General features: G+C 42.3%; 1 protein-coding gene across 4 annotated transcripts in view; it reads left to right on the top strand.

Moving 5' to 3' along the window:
• The window catches only part of LOC101398944 (UDP-glucuronosyltransferase 1A6), a 69,204-nt gene extending 51,383 nt beyond the window's left edge, over positions 1-17,821 (top strand). For 3 of the 4 annotated variants that reach the window (XM_014785410.2, XM_087424659.1, XM_087424660.1), the window contains exons 2-5: positions 13,165-13,296; positions 14,132-14,219; positions 14,507-14,726; positions 16,809-17,821. In XM_014785410.2, the coding sequence (XP_014640896.2) occupies positions 13,165-13,296; positions 14,132-14,219; positions 14,507-14,726; positions 16,809-17,106 (738 nt within the window). In that variant the 3' untranslated portion in view covers positions 17,107-17,821. Of the gene's footprint in view, positions 1-2,106; positions 2,971-13,164; positions 13,297-14,131; positions 14,220-14,506; positions 14,727-16,808 lie in introns of those variants that run through there. The other variant, XM_004427702.3, reaches the window with a different exon arrangement.
• Positions 17,822-18,065: the final 244 nt, after the last annotated feature.

Below are 18,065 nucleotides of genomic sequence, written 5' to 3'. Positions count from 1 at the left end.
CATCTGGGTGCACAGTGGGCTCAAAAAATTCTGAGGCTCTGCGTGAGGCAGGAAAGTCATAAAGTCATGTCAGTGGTGACTGTGTGTTTTTACAGCCCTTTGCTCCATGGTGTAATCTACAGATGAACTCTCATGACATGGAGACTTCCGAAGAATGATTGCCCTTAATGTTTAAACTGGGCTATCAATTTCAAAATTGCAGGTAAGGGCACATCAATAAGGCAAAGCCTTGCTGCGTCTTTTCTGCTTACCCCGAATCTTGGTTCTGGAGAATGGAGAGTGCTCGTGGGTTGTGCGCGGGGAGCTTCAGAGTGCATGTGTGTATGAGCACCCTTACGTCAGCACATACAAGACTAGAGGTCTATGGAGGATGGTGGTACAGGGAAAAGAGACTCTTAAGTTCCTACTCTAAGTACCAGAATGAGGGGTCCTGTGAATATGCCCACAGGACACCAAAGCTTTAAAGTTAGCAGTTTCTCCATGACCCTCCTAACAGATCCTCATGTCTGGGTGGCCAGTGATGTCCACTGTCAACATATTGGGATCTGTGCTTTCAGCTTGGAATTGTATAGAACAGCAATGGATCCCAAAAGGAAAGAGTGAGATACTCAGTTCTGTCTGCACTCCAATTTGCCCTTTCTTTGGGAAGGGCATTTCTATTCGGCAACTAACCACCGTATTTGCTCTCCAACCTGGCACCAGATCTTTTGGGGTACTAGCTGGGTATTGCTGTGTGAGCACCTACTACATAATCCCAAAGTCTTGCCATCTGCCTTCTCTCCATTTATATTGATTGGGTAATGACTGTGGGGATCACAGCTTCACTTCTGACTTCTAGTTGGTTGTAAATTTCGATGGCAGCCTTAATACCATTGTCTGGGCCCCGCTGGAGGGAGTTGTGCTTGAGAGCAGGGTCTCTGGGCTCTGATACCCAGGGCCTGGATCTCGGCTCTGCTGCTTAGTAAATTTAGGACTCTGGCAAATCACTTTGTCTCTCTGAGCCTCAGTGTCTTCGACTGTAAAATGGGAATAATAGTATCTGCCTTGTAGGATAGTTCTGGGGGATTACATAGGACGTGTTGTGAAGTGCTGAGCACCATCCTTGGCACGTTGCACAAGCTCAATAAATACATATTCTTCTTATCATTTTTCTCCACCTCTGCCCCTTGCCTTCCACCTAGTCATCAGAATTTCCCAAAGCGTCTTCCTTCCCCTGGACCTTGGGCCTGTGTGATGATGACTACAGTTTAACTTACCGTTGTTCCCTTATCTATTTTGGTTTCTTCTTTACAGTGTTCTCCTGCTACCTCTCTGAATGAATACAGATCTGTCCTGGGAAAGACCTTCTGTGCACAGGTCCTCAAGCAGGTTTCCCTTTCCCATCATTCTCTACCCCAGCAGCATTCATTTCCTCCTTAGCATGTTTCTCAGCCTCGAATGTATCTATCTGTTCAAATTGTCAGTCTGTTTCTTTTGATGGAGCGTGAGTTCTGGGAAGGCAGGAGACTCATCTGTGGTGATCTCTGCTGGAGCCTCCAGGCCCAGCACTGTGCCGGACTCAATACATGTTTGTTGGACGAATGAAACGAAAAATGATGCAGCGAGAGCAGAGCCCTGAGTGAGCTGCGGAGAAGGACATTCTAAGAAGTTTCCACGGGCCAAAGGTGGGCTTGCAATGTCATGTTCTATTCTTTCTAAAAGGTATATTCAGCTTTCTACTTCATTTGTGAAAAGGAAGTCTAATTTGTCACCACATAGCCTTTTTTCCTATTCAATAATGCTCTTTTGGTCCATGGAAATAGTAATTTGATGGATTCAAAGATACTGGAGATGCTTTGCCTTCTGTGTTTAATCAAGAATGTGATGTGAGTGGTTGATAAGGAATTCCAGCCAGTTAAACTTTGGTTGTCTATTAAGAAACCTAGTAAAGGTCTGCCCTCTTTATCTCTATAAGTAAACTTCCTGTTACCTTTAGCTGACTGACAGCTGTAGTCATATGACACAATCAAACATTAACTTGGTGTATGGATTGGTTCTTATAACATGTAAGTGGGAGAGAGTAAACTTCTGGCAAGTCAAAGTCTTAGTAGCAAAGTCGGGGACACCATGGCAGTGGGCTCCCAGGGTCCACGTCAGCTTGTCCTGGGTCTGCTGCTGTGTGCGCTCGGCCCCTCTGTGTCCCAGGGCGGAAAACTGTTGTTGGTCCCAGCGGACGGCAGCCACTGGCTGAGCTTGGTGGGGGTCCTCCAGCAGCTGCAGCAGAGGGGACATGACATAGTGGTCCTAGCACCTGAAGCGTCCATATACATTAAGGAAGGAGCATCTTACACCTTGAAGAAGTACCCCGTGCCATTCCGAAAGGAGGATTTGGAAGAGACTTTTGCCAGTCTTGGGTTTAGGGTTTTTGAGAACGAACCTTTCCTGCAGCGTGTAGTCAAAACCTACAAGAAAGTCAAAGAGACTTCGGCTCTGCTTTTGTCTTCCTGCTCCCATTTACTGCACAACAAGGAGGTGATGAGCTCCCTGGTGGAAAGCAGCTTTGATGCCGTGCTGACAGACCCATTCCTTCCTTGCGGCGCCATCGTGGCCCAGTACCTGGCTCTGCCTGTTGTGTTCTTCTTGAGTGCGCTACCGTGCAGTCTGCACTTTCATGCTACCCAGTGCCCCAACCCACCATCCTATGTGCCCAGATCTCTGTCCTCTAACTCAGATCACATGACCTTCCTGCAGCGGGTGAAAAACATGCTCATTGCATTCATAGAGATCTCTCTGTGCAATGTGGTTTATTCCCCGTTTGTGCCACTTGCCTCGGAAATCCTTCAGAAAGACGTGACTCTCCAGGACCTTCTGAGCTCTGCGTCTGTCTGGCTTCTCAGAGGTGACTTTGTGAAGGATTACCCCAGGCCCATCATGCCCAATATGGTTTTTATTGGTGGGATCAACTGCCTGAACAAAAAACCACTATCCCAGGTGTGTATTTGGGTGGGAACTTTGCATGCCTATTTTGCAAATACTTCGGATAGATAAGCTTGCCAAGATATATGCTGAATGAGCACGCTGAGATAGTTTCAAATGCCCTCTTTGTTAATTTCTATCTCACAAGTCTCCTAGGTCTGAGTTGTAATTTATATCTGTCTTTGATATTATCTTCTGGGTTATTTCTTTGTAGCTGACGCTTTAGGAAAGTACACTTTGGACAGTTTATTCTGTGTGTTCCAGGGGCTAGTAATCAATTAGATGTGAAAGGTTAAATGGCATAAGCACAGAGAGCTGGGTACAGCATGCACCTCGCTCTGGATTGGGCCAGGCACGCGAGATTCAAGATTGCTGAAATAATTCTTTGACTTATGGATTCTGGCAGAGAAAGTTGCCTTTATGTTCCTGGTTAAAGTTCCACTTTCTAGATATTCTGACAGGAAGCTGGCTCCTGCAGTACCTTCTCTTTTAATAAGTAAACAACCAGACAGCCAGGTTCTGACATTGGGCAAAAAGGCCCTGAGTCTTGTTCTTGGCAATGCTCATCTGTTAATTTTTTCCCCTACGGAATTTGAGGTATGCGAAAAAGCAGCATTCACATCCTCTTCCAAATCTCAATGGAGCTGATAGAGAATAGCAGGACAGGCTCCTTTAGAAGAGGAGCGAGAGGATTCTCTGAGAAGGTGACATTTCAGTGGGCATTCACTAATTTATTCTTCAAGTGTTGGTTGAGAATCTGCTGGTAGCCAAGTTACTTTCCAGATGCTGAGTCTGGCTCCTACTAAGAGACTGTCATTACCTTCGGAGAGCATTGAGTCTTACTTCCAATGTGCCTCTAGTGTGACTCATATTTTAAATGATCATGTAATTATCATGGCAAGGAGAAACTTTGGTGCCGGGTTGATGCCTCCACCCACTGCCACATGACAGGCTCCCCTCTGTGGGGGCTCTGATTCTTCCCTTACAACATGGAGAGAGATCTGATGACCCCTCACAGTCTCTCAGCAACAAGATTCTGATACCCCTGACCTGTTGGACAAGTATGTGTTTGATGGGGCGGTCTGGTTAAGAAAGAGGGAGGTGTTGTTGATTTTCTGAAAGCAAAATGAGAAACCCTAAAGGTAGAGAAAACAATTAATGATTCTCTTTCAGAAAGAGGAAAAGAAAGAGATGAAATATTACCAAACCAATGGGCACATCTCAGATCAAAGGAAAGAAAGCTAGTCAGCATGTCCAAGCTAGAGAGACATTAAAGAGAAATATTTTTGGCATCATTGTGAGGGATCCAAGAAAAAACAATTGTGTTTCACTTTCACTTTGCAATTTAAAACTTTGAAGACCTACATACATAATGGAAATTCTGTTATAACTGGAAGGGCTTGTCTATGAATCTACATGGACATTCCCAGTGACATGGCCTTCTCTTTATTCCTGGGACATTCCAAAGTCTTTCCCAGTTCAGGACCCTTGAACTTGCTGTTCCCTCTTTCTGGGATGCTGTTCCCTGAATTTGTGAGGTAGCAGCTGTCTTTTCAGTTTTCAGGTCAGCTTCAAAGTCACTTCCACAGGAAGTCCTTCTCTCTAAGAGAGCATCCTGTGCTATTTCCTTCACAGCACATCAAATACCGTGATTATTTCCTTTAGATGATTGTTTGTTGAGTGTCTCCTACGTATATGCAGGGGCAGGGACCACTTCTGCAGGGCACTGCATCCTTAGCACCTGGCAGTGGGTCTGCACGTGATTGGTATCCCATAAATATCAGCCTCTAAGGCATATAATTGGCACTCATCAAATATCTGTTAAATGAATGAATGAAAGAGAAGAGGGTATGAACTGAGGACTAGTCACTGTTATGTAGTAATCTCCAACAGCTTTTTATACTCCTACAATTATGTATAAACATATGTACATGTATAGAACTTTTTGTTGCATGCTTTATAAAGTGATAATATATCTCCATTGCTCATTTATCAATATGTCATGGATATTGCTCCAGTTCTGAGTATTATATCTGTTTTTTAGCTGCTACATAATATTTCCTGGCGTTTATGTGCCACAAGTTGTTTGTTAGCCATCTAATCCAGTTCCCTAAGGAAGAGCAGAGAAATTTGTATTCCAGGGTTTTTTGGTGTTCTTGTTGTTTCAAAGTTTACCTTAACAAACATCAAATATTTTGTTGTTTTCTTCATGTTTGTTCTATTCCTTTCTTATTCATCTTTTCTTGTTTTACACAGTTTTGGGAGGGTCACTACTGGGAATGTGATATTTTTTCCATTTCTGTCTCTAGCTGGTTATCTACTCGATATTCAGCCATCTCACCAAAATATTGATTTTCAACATTTTTTAAAACACTAGCATGCAGTCATTTGCCAAAAAAAGGAAATTTGATTTCTTCTGTTCAAAATTCCATGCCAAGTATCGGTCTTATTGAATTCAGTAGAATCTCTAAAAACAGTTGAATAATTTTGGTCTTAGCAAGAAGCCTTGTCTTGCTCCTGATTGTAATGGAAATTAATTATCATTTTGCATTATGTTTGCCCTTGTCTTTTGACAAATAGTATATTTATTTAAATTGTTTTCTTCTTTACTTTAAGATGTTTAATGGGAGAGGGTGCAGAACTTTATCAACTACCTTTCTTGATAGCATATTTTTTTTTTTTTTTTTTTTTTTTTTTTTTTTTTTTTTTTAGATTAGGAAATACTATTTTATTGATGTTAAATTCTTGAGTTTGATAACTGCCCTGTGTTTGTATAAATGAATGCCTTTGTACTTAGGAAATACATACTTAATTATTTAGGGATAAAAGGAGCATAAAGTGCCTGATTTACTCTCAAATGGTACAGAAAACAAATAATACTATGTAGATAGGTAAGTAAGATAGACAAGAAAAACGATAAAGCAAATGTGGTAAAATGCTAACAACTGGCAAATCTAGATGAAGAATATATTGGGGTTTTTTATACTAGCCTTGCAATTTTTCCATAAGTTTGAAATTGTTTCAAAATAAACGTTTTTTGTATTAATATTCAAAAGACAATAATGCCTTCAGTGACCTTCAGTTGATTCTACATGACTAGTGTGAATGATATAAAATGGAAAGTGGTGAGCTCCGAGGGCGGAGAGGCAAGCAATGGCAAATTCTTGAGTGTCTTTAGGTCTGAAGTGTGTCTCTTGTATGCAGCATATATATGGGTCTTGTTTTTTTATCCAGTCAGCCACCCTATGCCTTTTAATTGGAGCATTTAGTCCATTGACATTTAAAGTAGCTATTGATAAGTATGTACTTACTGCCATTTTTTAACTTTTTTTTTCTCAGTGTTTTAGTAGTCCTTCTCTGTTCCTTACTTCTTCTATACAGAATTGATGGTCACTTTAGTTTGACCTCTGTCTGAAAGCTGTACTCTTTAACTACCCTCCTCCTCCTTTTTATGTTTTAATATCATATCCAACCTCTTTTTGTGCATTTGTATCCATTACGTTCTAATCGTGGAAATAGATAATTTTTCCTTTTTGTGGTCTTGCTTTCCCCCTTAAATCAGTCCCTTTAACATTTCTTGTAACACTGGTTTCTTGGTGACAAACTCCTTTAATTTTTGCTTATCTGAAAAATTTTGATCTCTCCTTCCATTTTGAACGATAACCTTGCTGGGTAGAGTATTCTTGGCTGTAAGTTTTTTCCTTTTAGCACTTTAAATATATCGTGTGCCATTCTCTTCTAGCCTGTAAGGTTTCTGCTGAGAAGTCAGCTGATAGCCTTATGGGGTTTCCTTTGTATGTAACTTGACATTCTCTCATGGCTTTTAGGATTCTCTCTTTATCTTTAATTCTGGACATTTTGATTATGATGTGTCTTGGTGTGGGCCTCTTGGGTTTATCTTGTTTGGGGCTCTCTGTGCCTCCTGTACCTGGATGTCTGTTTCCTTCCTTAGGTTAGGAAGTTTTCATCTATTATTTCTTGAAATAGATTCTCTGCCCCTTGTCTCGCTCTTCTCCTTCCGGGACACCTATAACACTTGATGTTAGTGCGATGTTGTCCCAGAGGTCCCTTAGACTGTCCTCACTCTTTTAATTCTTTCTCTTTACCTGTTCACCTTGAGTAATTTCTTCTAGTCTTTCTTCCAGCTCACAGATCCGTTCTTCTGTATCCTCTACTCTGCTTTTGAGTCCCTCTAATGAGTTTTTCATTTCCAGTATTGTATTCTTCATTTCTGATTGGTTCTTTTTATATCTTCCATTTCTTTGTTGACATTCTCACTGAGTCCATCTATTCTTCTCCCCAGATCAGTGAGCATCCTTAACACTCTTAGTTTGAACTCTCTGTCAGGTAGGTTGCTCATTTCTGTTTCACTAAGTTCCTTATCTGGGGTTTTGTCCTGTTCCCTTACTTGGAATGTATTCTTTTGCCTCTTCATTTTTCCTCTTTCCCTGTGCTTGTGTCTACGTATTAGGTAGGTCAGCTACGTCTCCTGCTCTTGGATAGGTGACCTTATGTAAGTGATGGCTTAGGAGGCTTCCAGTGTGCTTCCCTCAGTTCTCAATGTTCCAGGTGACCCCCTATGTGGGCTATGTGTATCCTTCTGCTGTGGCCTGTTTGCTCTCCCTGTAGGCTCCCAGGAGGCTGAGTTATGCTCCTGGCCAGCTGTTGTAATGCTCAGCTGCTTGTAGTTGTTGTGGGCCCTTCAGTCTCTTTATCAGCTGTGGGGAGCCCCAGCACAGTTGGCTGCAAGTTCTAATACCACATTTGTGTTGCAGTATTTCTTTTAGTGAGTAGGCCCCACCGTGTGGCAGGTTGTTAGGCTCAGGGCCTTACACAATTGCTGTAAGCCTCTAGCCTATTAGGTCTCTTGTCAGCTCTCTGAGGATTGCAGCTGGGTGGGGCTGGCCTCAGGCACAGGAGCACCCAATTGTTTCAGGTTTTGGAAGGTGGAGCAAACCTCCTATGTGGGTCTTTGAGAAGTACAAGTCTTCTGTGGCTGAGAAGCCCTGCCGCCCACAGGTCCACACACACAGTCAACACAGTCCTGCCCGTGTGAGTGCCCCGACCTCCCCAAGTGGACCCAGTCTCTCCACGGCGGGAGCCCCACACACTCTGCCACCGCCCCACACCCTCCACCTGCTCCTTGTGCACACCCCTGCCCTGCTCAAGTCAGCTCAGTTGCCAGGCTGCAGAGAATCCAGTCACCAATCTATGCAGGCCCACACGTTGCCTGAGGCTTGTTGTTGGGTGGGGCTAGTCTCAGGGTGGGCTGCCTGCCCTGGCTGAGCTGGATTAAATCGGTGCTCTAGCGGGTGGAGCAGACCCTGGGCTAGCAGGTCTCAGGGAGAACTCCAATGGCGTCTGTGTCAGCACGCTCACACCAGGCCACAACAATGGCCCGCCAATGTCCCAGTCCCTGGAGAGGTCTCACCCCTCACCGAGATGCACTCAGGCCTATTAGGTGAGTCTCTTGTCACCGAAGCACTGTGCACCTTTTCTTTCTGGTGATTTTAGGATGCTTTCTGGAACGGTGAGTTTGTGGGCCCTTTAAGAGCCAGTTTTAGTTTCTTTGTGGAACCGGGTTTTCTGGGGTGCTACCAATGCTTTAGTAGCAGGCAAAGTCAGATATTATGCTGCTGGTCTCAATTGTGCTGGGTCACAAATGCCCACAGCGGGGGCGCCTCGGCTCAGGGGCCCCGCGCTCCAGGAGGCTCATGCCTGTGAGCTGCTCCCGGGTCGTGAAGCTGGCGTGCTTGTGAAGGCGGCGCTTCCTCTCGGAAGGGAGTCTCTGCTTCTACTCCAGTTAGGATTGTCCGTTGTTGCAGGAGTTCCTCTTATCCAGTTTTCAGTTCTGTCTCAGGGGTAATTTTTCCACGAGTAGTTGTAAATTGGCTGTGTCCACGGGAGGAGGTGAGTTCAGAGTCTGCCTCTGCCGCCATCTTGACTCCGCCCCCGATAGCATATTTTTTGATATCATTTATTAATATCATATTTTTTCCCTGTAAATTTGTATAAGTGGTGAGTTGTATTGACTACGTGTTGGTTGCTGCCTCGTTTGGTACAAACAAGCTTAGGTGTGAGAATGTCTTTGTAAATTGTTCCTGACAGTAACATTCTTTGTCCTATTTAATTTGAAATTCTACTTTTTGATATTAATATCACATTCCTGCGTTATTTTTGTTTCCATTGTCCTAGTACCTCCTTACTACTCCTTTGTCTTCAAGCTTTCTCCTTCTTTTTCTTTAAACAACACGAAGCTGATATGTTTACCTTGGTCAGGTAGATTCCTTTAATAGGTGAATTTTGCCTGTTTGCACTTAATTTAACAATTGATTGATTTGATTATAACTCTTCTAATTTATTTTATTTTTATTTTGCTTTGTCATCTTCCTTCTTCCTGAGTTTTGCTAGTGTGTCAAATTGCTATTTAGTTTCTTTTTTTTCCCTTTGTTAATTAAAAAATGCTACTGTGCACTTCCATTCCTTTGGTGGAGATCGTCCTATTCCCAATGCTTTTGATAAAAGTCCTGGACTTCAAGAATAAAGATAGAATCTTTATTTGATAAAGAGAGTCCATAGAGAAGGCACAGCCTGGTGTTGGACATATCTTTGGGATGCCTGCAAGACAAAAAAATGATGTAGAACATCATTGAGAACAAAGGAATGAAACTTAAGAATTTCAAGATGTCGGTCCCCTCTCGGGGTGAGAGGTCTTTGTGGACATGTAGAGATTCAGAGATGATATCCATATGTACATGTTGGGTCTGAAGAAAATAGCCAAACAGAAGATCAGTGAGAACAGAGATCTGAAGATGATGACGAGAAGAAAGACTGGGGACTTGCAGTGTTTGCAGGTGGCTCTGAATGCGTATGAGGTGACATATTTCCAACATGCTGTCTAAGTGCTTGCTAAGGTTTCTTGAGAAACAAAAGACATTTGGGAAGAGACAATCTAATAGGAGCATGGAACTAAAAATACTAAACTCTCAGCAGAACTTAACTCCTATATTAAAGGCCTCATCAGAGCAGGCAAGTTCTTTCACTTCAGAGGGGGTCTCATTTTTTTTGCAAGGGTAAGAGGTGGGGGACCAAGGGTTATTTGCAGTTAACACGTTGCTTTACTCTTTGGCCATTCCAGAGTCTGTGAAGGGCAAGGTTTATGGCATGTTTTGCCAAGTAGGGGGTGGACCTCATTGTTATGGATCCCGTAAGAGCTGGCCCAGAGCTGGGCATTGGCCATGATAACACAATCTCTGAAGTTTGCCCTGCTGTAATCTCTTGATGAACTTTTGTGCTATTTAAACTTTAGCCAAGTGCTGTTATTTAATGCTGGGTGTTTATGGACCTGTGGGTTCCATTTTGTGTTAATCATACACTGCTGGTTGCTGAGTGGGTGTGGGAGGGTGTGCGAGGAGGGGAAGTTAGACTCAGCGCTTTCTAGACCAGGTTAAATGCAAGACCAGGTTTCATGAAGGAGTGAAGGCCCTAGGAAATTAAGGTAAGCCATGTACCTTCACTCAGGAGAAAGAATTTAAAGAACACTTGGAGATGAGCTGTCCCTCCCCAGGAAAGAGGGATGTGGTGCAGATCCTAGGGAGGAAGGACTTCGGAAAAACTATCCTCAGGATATTATTGCCACAAACCAAAAATGCAGCGTGATGATGGGGAGGATGATGCTGGCCTCCCTGGCCTTTCAGATGAGCCCAATGCAAAAGGCCGAGACACGGCTGCTAGAGCCAGAGGCCTTGAAGAGGGCCTGGGACTGGTGGGGGCAGGCTAGACAGTGGGCTGGTCAGTATTCTGGCTTTACTGGTCACGCTCAGAATCAAGCTTGGCAGAAGTCTCTTAAAATCGTGTGTGCTAAGCACTGTCAGAGGTCTCCTACATCTCTCTTCTAGGGTGACCAATGTCCTGGTTTGTCCAGGACTGTTCAGGTTTTAACACTGAAACTCCCATGTCCCAGGAAACCCCTCAGTTTTGGGCAAACCCTGCCACATCACACAATCTCATTAATGCCCTTGGCATTCTTTGGAAACATATAAAACCATTTGGGAGACCCTCGGGGCGTTAATTAGATCATTAATAACCTATGGTTGGGGGAAAATTGCCATACTTATGCTTAACTCTGTTTCCTCTAAGTGGAGTTACCACTGTGTGGGCGTGCAAGTGTATGTTTCCTGCAGACCGGAGCACTCTGGAGATGGCTTTGAAGGTTGGGGACAGATCACGCTGAGCTAAGATTATTGCCAAGGGTTCAATCTAGGGGCTGCCTTACTCTCTTCCTGGGGACACACCCCTACTCTTAATTCCAGGTTCCCCTGTTCCCCTGTTTCAACACTGTAGCTGATGCTGCTGTTCTTCTGACTGAATTATCTTTTTGGTGCATCCTTTCAGAGCTTTTGTTTGGCATCCATCTCTACTGTCTATTCCTTGTTACTTTAAGGATGGGCCTTTGATAGGTCATAATCTGTAATCTTACTTACTAGTTGGGACCCCTGCTATCACTGGTTTCTCACCTCTGTACACACAATTTCTAAAATCCCATTCTCTTGCCTCATCCAAGGAGACCACAGATTGCTTTTTTCTAGTTGTTGTGACATTCATTATTAACTGGAAGACCACTGCGTTTACAGTTCAAATATAGCAAACTCACTCAATTAAAAAACATTACTTATTGATAAAAAAGATGACAATGGCAACAAGATGCCATTGGCAATAGGGAGGACTTTGAATCAATTCAGTCCCCCAGTTTTCTAATGATTTGTCTTGTAGGCAGCAGGGAACCAAGCTGGTGTCATCTGTAGAGGGCTTGTCATGCAGTCTCCTCTCGGTTCTTCATTCCTTATTCCTTGAGTCATCTGGCCCAGAAGTTTCTTCGGAAGCAAGTCCTATTGCCTCATCTTGAGCTTTGTCCTTGAACAGCCAAGGCTGTAATGCCCTCAGGCGATCTTTGTTAGAGGCCTCCTGAGACAGCCTGACAGCTGCAGTCTTCCTTGGTTGACAGTGATGGACATATTGCTAGAAGGAATCAGCTTCTGGAACAGGACAAGAGCACTCCATGAGGGTTGTATGCTGGATGGGTCGAGACTCAGTGCCTGTTTATCCTTCCCACAGCAGCTTTGGGAGTCAGGTTTTACTCACATGCCCTTGACCTGCTCTGAACTCCGTGGAAGGGGCTCAGATCACTAGTGCACACTTGGCAAGGGTTTCTGTCTCCTGTTTTGTATCTTTCATCCCTAGTGAGGAATATTTTGCTGTTTAGAGTACATTATGGAGCCAGCAAAGAAAGAGTCAAATATATTTCTGTATATTCTTCTTGCTAAAGCAGCAAAGTTGACTTACACTCTATAGAAAGCTCTCCTCCAAGAAAGGTGAAAAAATGCAAGGTTGACTGGTTAAATTTCAGCGCCGGGTGACATGAGTATGATCTTGAATCATCCACATGTATTGGCTGGTATGGAAGACTGCTAGAGGCCACAGGGAAGCAAGAGTTGTTAAAGGTGGTCTTTGGTATTTGAGGTTTTTCCTTAATTGTGAGCCTAATCCTTAGCACTCTCTGTAGCTTTGTGCTTTGACTCTAGGCATTCTTTCAACATAAAAAGAATATTCCAGAAGCCTTGAAAAGTAATACAGATCTTGACTGTAGATTTTCTTAAAGGGGCAGTGCAAGGGTTTGAGAGTCCATAGAAAGCTTTCTGAAATCCTCTTTGGACAGCTTTCCTCTGCCCCAATTTTGCCTTTCACAGCATCTGCTAAAAGGCTCTCTCCTCACTCCATGATGCTTGTTCACTTTTCCTCCCTCTTTCCTCATTGCCTTCTGCTCTCTCCTTCAACCACCTTTCCAAAAACCAGATTTCTCCCAAGACCTTCCCAGCTGCCGGCAGCCCTGGGGAAGTGGATCTGGTCTTATCTCTGCTTTTCTTTGGGAAAATTAGAACCTAACTTGGATTCTGCATCTCCAAGAAGAAGCCAAGAGATAACTCTGTAAGCAAGAAGCTTTCCTCCTTTGGAAGGAAGGAAGGGAGAGAGAAATGCTGCAACACAGACTAATACTTTGTGTCTCTGTCATACACACACACACACACACACACACACACACCCCTTTAATCACACTGTTAAGAGAAAGATATCTGATTCATAGCTTAATGTATGCAGTCACCAAAGAATATGAGAAAAAAAATTAACTGGAAATTTTTCTTCTGGTCCTAGGAATTTGAAGCCTATATCAATGCTTCTGGAGAACATGGAATTGTGGTTTTCTCTTTGGGCTCCATGGTCTCAGAGATTCCGGAGAAGAAAGCGATGGAAATTGCTGATGCTTTAGGCAGAATACCTCAGACAGTAAGAAGATTTTATACAATTCCTTCATTTCTATCGTCACACGAGTCTAACCTCAGACTTCCAATATCTAAATTCCATTAGTTGGACTTTAGACTTGGTTTTTCCCTGCTACTTGCCAATTATTAATGCAAATTCAATTAATGCAAATTCAATCTTTTTTTTTTTTTCAATTTCACTCCCGCTGCTCTGTTAAACCATGGTCCACTTCACTCTGAGGTCTCATTTTCTCTAAGAGACTCAAAAGTGTATTACGGAGAATTAAAAATAAAATAAACAGGGGCTGGCCCAGTGGCGTAGTGGTTAAGTTCGTGTGCTCCACTTTGGCAGCCTGGGGTTCACAGGTTCGGATCCTGGGCGCAGACCTATGCACTGCTTATCAAGCCATGCAGTGGCAGGCGTCCTACATATAAAAAATAGAGGAAGATGGGCACAGATGTTAGCTCAGGGCCACTCTTCCTCAGCAAAAAAAATAAAATGAAATAAAATAAACAGGATAGTGTTTCTTCATATTAAGTAGGAATATTTCTCCAAAAAGCTGTTGGTTAGGACAACTGGATTTATTTCTTATATATCTGCTTTTGTAGTTCTAGGTCCACTCATTTTATTAAATAAACTTTCCCTTGAAGTGCAGAAAAGTGCAAAAATCATAAATGTACAGCTTGAGGAGTTTTCACAAATTCACAGAATGTTACCAGCCCCCAGAAGCCTTCTTACTCACTACATCCTTCCATCCCTGTTAGGTTCATTCAGAGGACTCCACTTTCTAACTACTATAGCAGATGTTTTGTTTTTAAATCATATTCTGTTCTTTAAACTCTATTTTTGTCTCTGCAAGGTCCTGTGGCGGTACACGGGAACTCCACCACCAAATCTTTCAAAGAATACAATCCTTGTCAAGTGGCTGCCCCAAAATGATCTGCTTGGTACGTGGGGAGGATTTGACGTGTGGGTCAAACTGAGGTTAAATTAAGAAAGTGGCTTAGGCATGGCTGTTCTAAAGGATTGTTTAGCTGGAAAATATTATGGGCAACGTATCCCACATTACTTTTTACCCAGTGGGGCATCTCAACCCACATTTTCTTCTGCAAAATTCTGCAAGGGCCACATGTGGATAGCACTGAGTCCTTAGAGAGCTTTCAGAACCTAGACAGTGTCAGATTGTGAAACCCAGTGACTTAACCGAAGGCCTCCCTCCTTTCTTGCTTCTCAGGTCACCCGAAGACTCGTGCCTTTATTACACATTCTGGCTCCCATGGTATATATGAAGGAATATGCAATGGCGTTCCAATGGTGATGATGCCCTTGTTTGGTGATCAGATGGACAATGCGAAGCGCATGGAGACCAGGGGAGCTGGAGTGTCCTTGAACGTCCTGGAAATGACTTCTGACGATTTAGCAAATGCCCTAAAAGCTGTCATCAATGACAAACGGTAAGAGAGAAGGTACAGAGGAATACTACGTGTATTTTGGCCATCGCAGTCACAATAAATATTCAAATGTGAAAATAAATACATAAAAATCTAATTTAGAAGGAAGTTGATTTGGGGGTTATTATTCATCTTATAAAAGGATACTTTAATACCTATAGAATTTATCATAGAAATGATTTTAAATATTATTTCCCCCGATAGATTTAAAATTTCAATTTATTAAAAAATGTCACCATAATAGACGTTTGATCTATAAGTTCCTGCCAAGACAGAAATATTCCATTACAAGAAGCAGAATGTCCATAAGATATAAACAAACCAGGTGCTTAGAGGTAAAGCTTTTCCCAGCACTGAAACTTGTGAGAAATTTTGTCCATGGGGATTTATAAATGAGGGGGTCATGTGACATCACAGACAAAGGCTTATAATAAAAGCAAAGACAGGTTTGTTCAAATGTGGCTCTGAAAATGGTTCAAAAGGCAAAAGCCATCAGATTAAATGATCTCTGCATAAGATTTATTTTCTTGCTGTCAAGCTCACTAGAAATAGGCTGATCAAAACCTTACAGGGAGAAGTGATGGCCAGGGGTAGACTTCATCCAACAATTGATAATGTGTGTGTGCGTGCATGAGCATGTGTGTGCCTGTGCATGCATATGAGTGCGTGTGCATGTGTGTGTGTCTGTGAGAGTGTCAGGAGCCTTCACCTGTAGTTAGTTCATTTTAAAAGAGACCCCAGTCAGGAGGACAGATGTGAAAAAACTCGAGTGTGTTCAGATGAGAGGAGACACTACACAGGGGGATACATCAAGCCTGGACAAAGGAAGATGGGGGCAAAATGATGGGGCTCATATGTGTGCGGTGCCATGGATCAAAGAGAAAAGTCCACATAACCCCAGGGTAAAGTGCCCAGAGTGTTGGGTAACAGCCTGCCCAGAGCAGTTGGTGTGGTTCTCACTCTGCTTTCCATTGGCCTCTGCTGGCAGCCAGGCTTGTCAGTGTCAGGCTGTGCTGCTCACACATCAACACAATTAAAACTCAACTTCTCTCCATGTGCTCACGAAACTCATTCTTGAGGTTCACATTAGTACTATAATTTTGATCTTTTGTTCGGTAGTACAGACAACTGCTTGTAACCTAAAAATGACTTGGTAGAAGTTCTCTAGTACATTATTATTTTTTAAAAACACTAATTGATCAGCGTAAGTTGTTAGCTAAGTTCATCTATTCATTTTTGAGCCATCTCTATCTGATCGTGAATCTCCATGTTCCCAACACTCTAAGCTGGGACTGCACCTACATAAAATAAAGAGAAATGGAAAAATTCCGAACATCAGATTATGCAACCAGGCCATAACAGGTGCTCTATAGGTATTGGATGAATGAATGAAAGTCTCCAGAAAATCTATCTTGCTTAAGAGAAGATATATATAAAAGGAAGGTGTTGAGCAGGATTTATGGCCAAATATTAATATTACATTACAATAATGTATCCAAATAAAATGGCAGACATGTTTAAGGATTCAGCTTTCAGATTCTGATTCAGCTGTCCAAAATAAACAAATGCATTTTGTTTAATAGGCTGCATAGACACAGCCTTATGCTAAATTTAGCACTTGGATCGTTTGATGTTTCAATAATTGAATTGAAAGTGTGCCACCATCTTGGAGATGGCACTTAAAAATGGCTTTTACTTGACTAGATGTGATTGTTTACAACTTCACATGGAAAACCGTTCATAATTTCTGACATGACCTTTTCATTTATTTCTTCATCTCATTATAAAGAAAGTATAATCTAATTTCCTACAAAAATATCACTAAAAAGAAAAGAAGAAAGTAGTAAGCAAATTTCAAATAATTTAAAATTATAATTTTGGCTTCCGATTTTATTTTTTTTTGATAGATAAAGAACATTTAGTGTGTGTGTTTGTGTGCGTTTTCTTTTCTGACTAGAATAGAAATACGTTTCTTTTTCTACCAAGTTGGGAAAATTTGGTAGCTCCTAACCAGAAGCAAACAGAGGGAGGATGGTTCACTTCTGTTGGTGTTCCAGGCATTCACATAACTCTCTTTGTGTTTAGCTATAAAGAAAACATCATGCGCCTCTCCAGCATTCACAAGGACCGCCCCGTGGAGCCACTGGACCTGGCAGTGTTCTGGGTGGAGTTCGTGATGAGGCACAAAGGGGCCCCGCACCTGCGCCCTGCGGCCCACGACCTCACGTGGTACCAGTACCACTCTTTGGACGTGATTGGCTTCCTCCTGGCCGTCGTGCTGGGAGTTGCCTTCATCACCTATAAATCTTGTGTCTTCGGCTACCAGAAGTGCTTCGGGAAAAAGGGGCAAGCTAAGAAATCTCAGAAATCCAAGACACACTGAGAAGTGGGTGGGAAATGAGGTGACCCAAACTTGCAAATGGAGTCAGCATGAAATTCATGTTATGCTTATTCAAGAAATACTGAGCCATAAGTTAAACAGCCCCGAGTGTTTTTAAAAATAAAAACAATCTAATTGTTTGTCTAATTGCTAGAGATATTTGAATATGTTTTCTGCTCCTTCCAATATCTTTAACTTGGACTCACTTGTCATCTATCAAATGACTTGCCAAGAGGGTTGGACAGGTCTCTCTTTCATCCTGCATTACTTTTCTTACTCAGATGCGGCCTGTTTGGGAGCGCAGGTTTCAGAGGTTGTCCCACGGCTGCCCCAACCTTGGATGACGTTTCTAACATCATCATCTGGCTTCCATAGACTGTTGTGATTAATTCCTTCACCAATAATGGCAGGTCCTGATTTATGCTCATGCTTCACAGATGTCACTTGGTGTATTTAAAGAAGGAAGCGTTTATTCCTTTAGAGCATAGTTCCTTGTACTTGAAATAAATGAGTGACATAGACTCTTTTGAGAACAGTGTATGATTTTCTGACTTGGGGGGAAAAGAATGATGTATAAAACTGATGGGTAGTGGGTTTGAGAAGATAATCATTGCTTGTGCCAAAGGGGTCTGAACTTGATAAAAACTCAAAATATAGTGTCTGGCAGGTATATTTTCTCTGATATTTCCCACAACTAAAAACATATTAATAAATTTATATAAATTATATGTCTTAGGTGTTCTTCTCTTCATTGCTGTTGTGTTTATTGTTGTTAAATTACATGTTCCAATTACAAAAGTTATGCATGGTTATGACAGAAAATTTGAAAAACATAGAGGTGCATACATAAACACACAAGAAAATGGAAATCTCCAGGAATCACGGTCTCCGGAAATAACCACAGTTACTATTTTGGCAAATGCATATACTTATAAAATATTGCAGCTATACCAAAATATCTA

This window comes from Ceratotherium simum, chromosome 37 (genome assembly GCF_057802395.1).
Source record: "Ceratotherium simum simum isolate JZ-2026a chromosome 37, ASM5780239v1, whole genome shotgun sequence".
NCBI lineage: Eukaryota > Metazoa > Chordata > Mammalia > Perissodactyla > Rhinocerotidae > Ceratotherium > Ceratotherium simum.
Note: the sequence above shows the minus strand (reverse complement) of the source record. Positions and strands in the feature narration are given on the sequence as shown.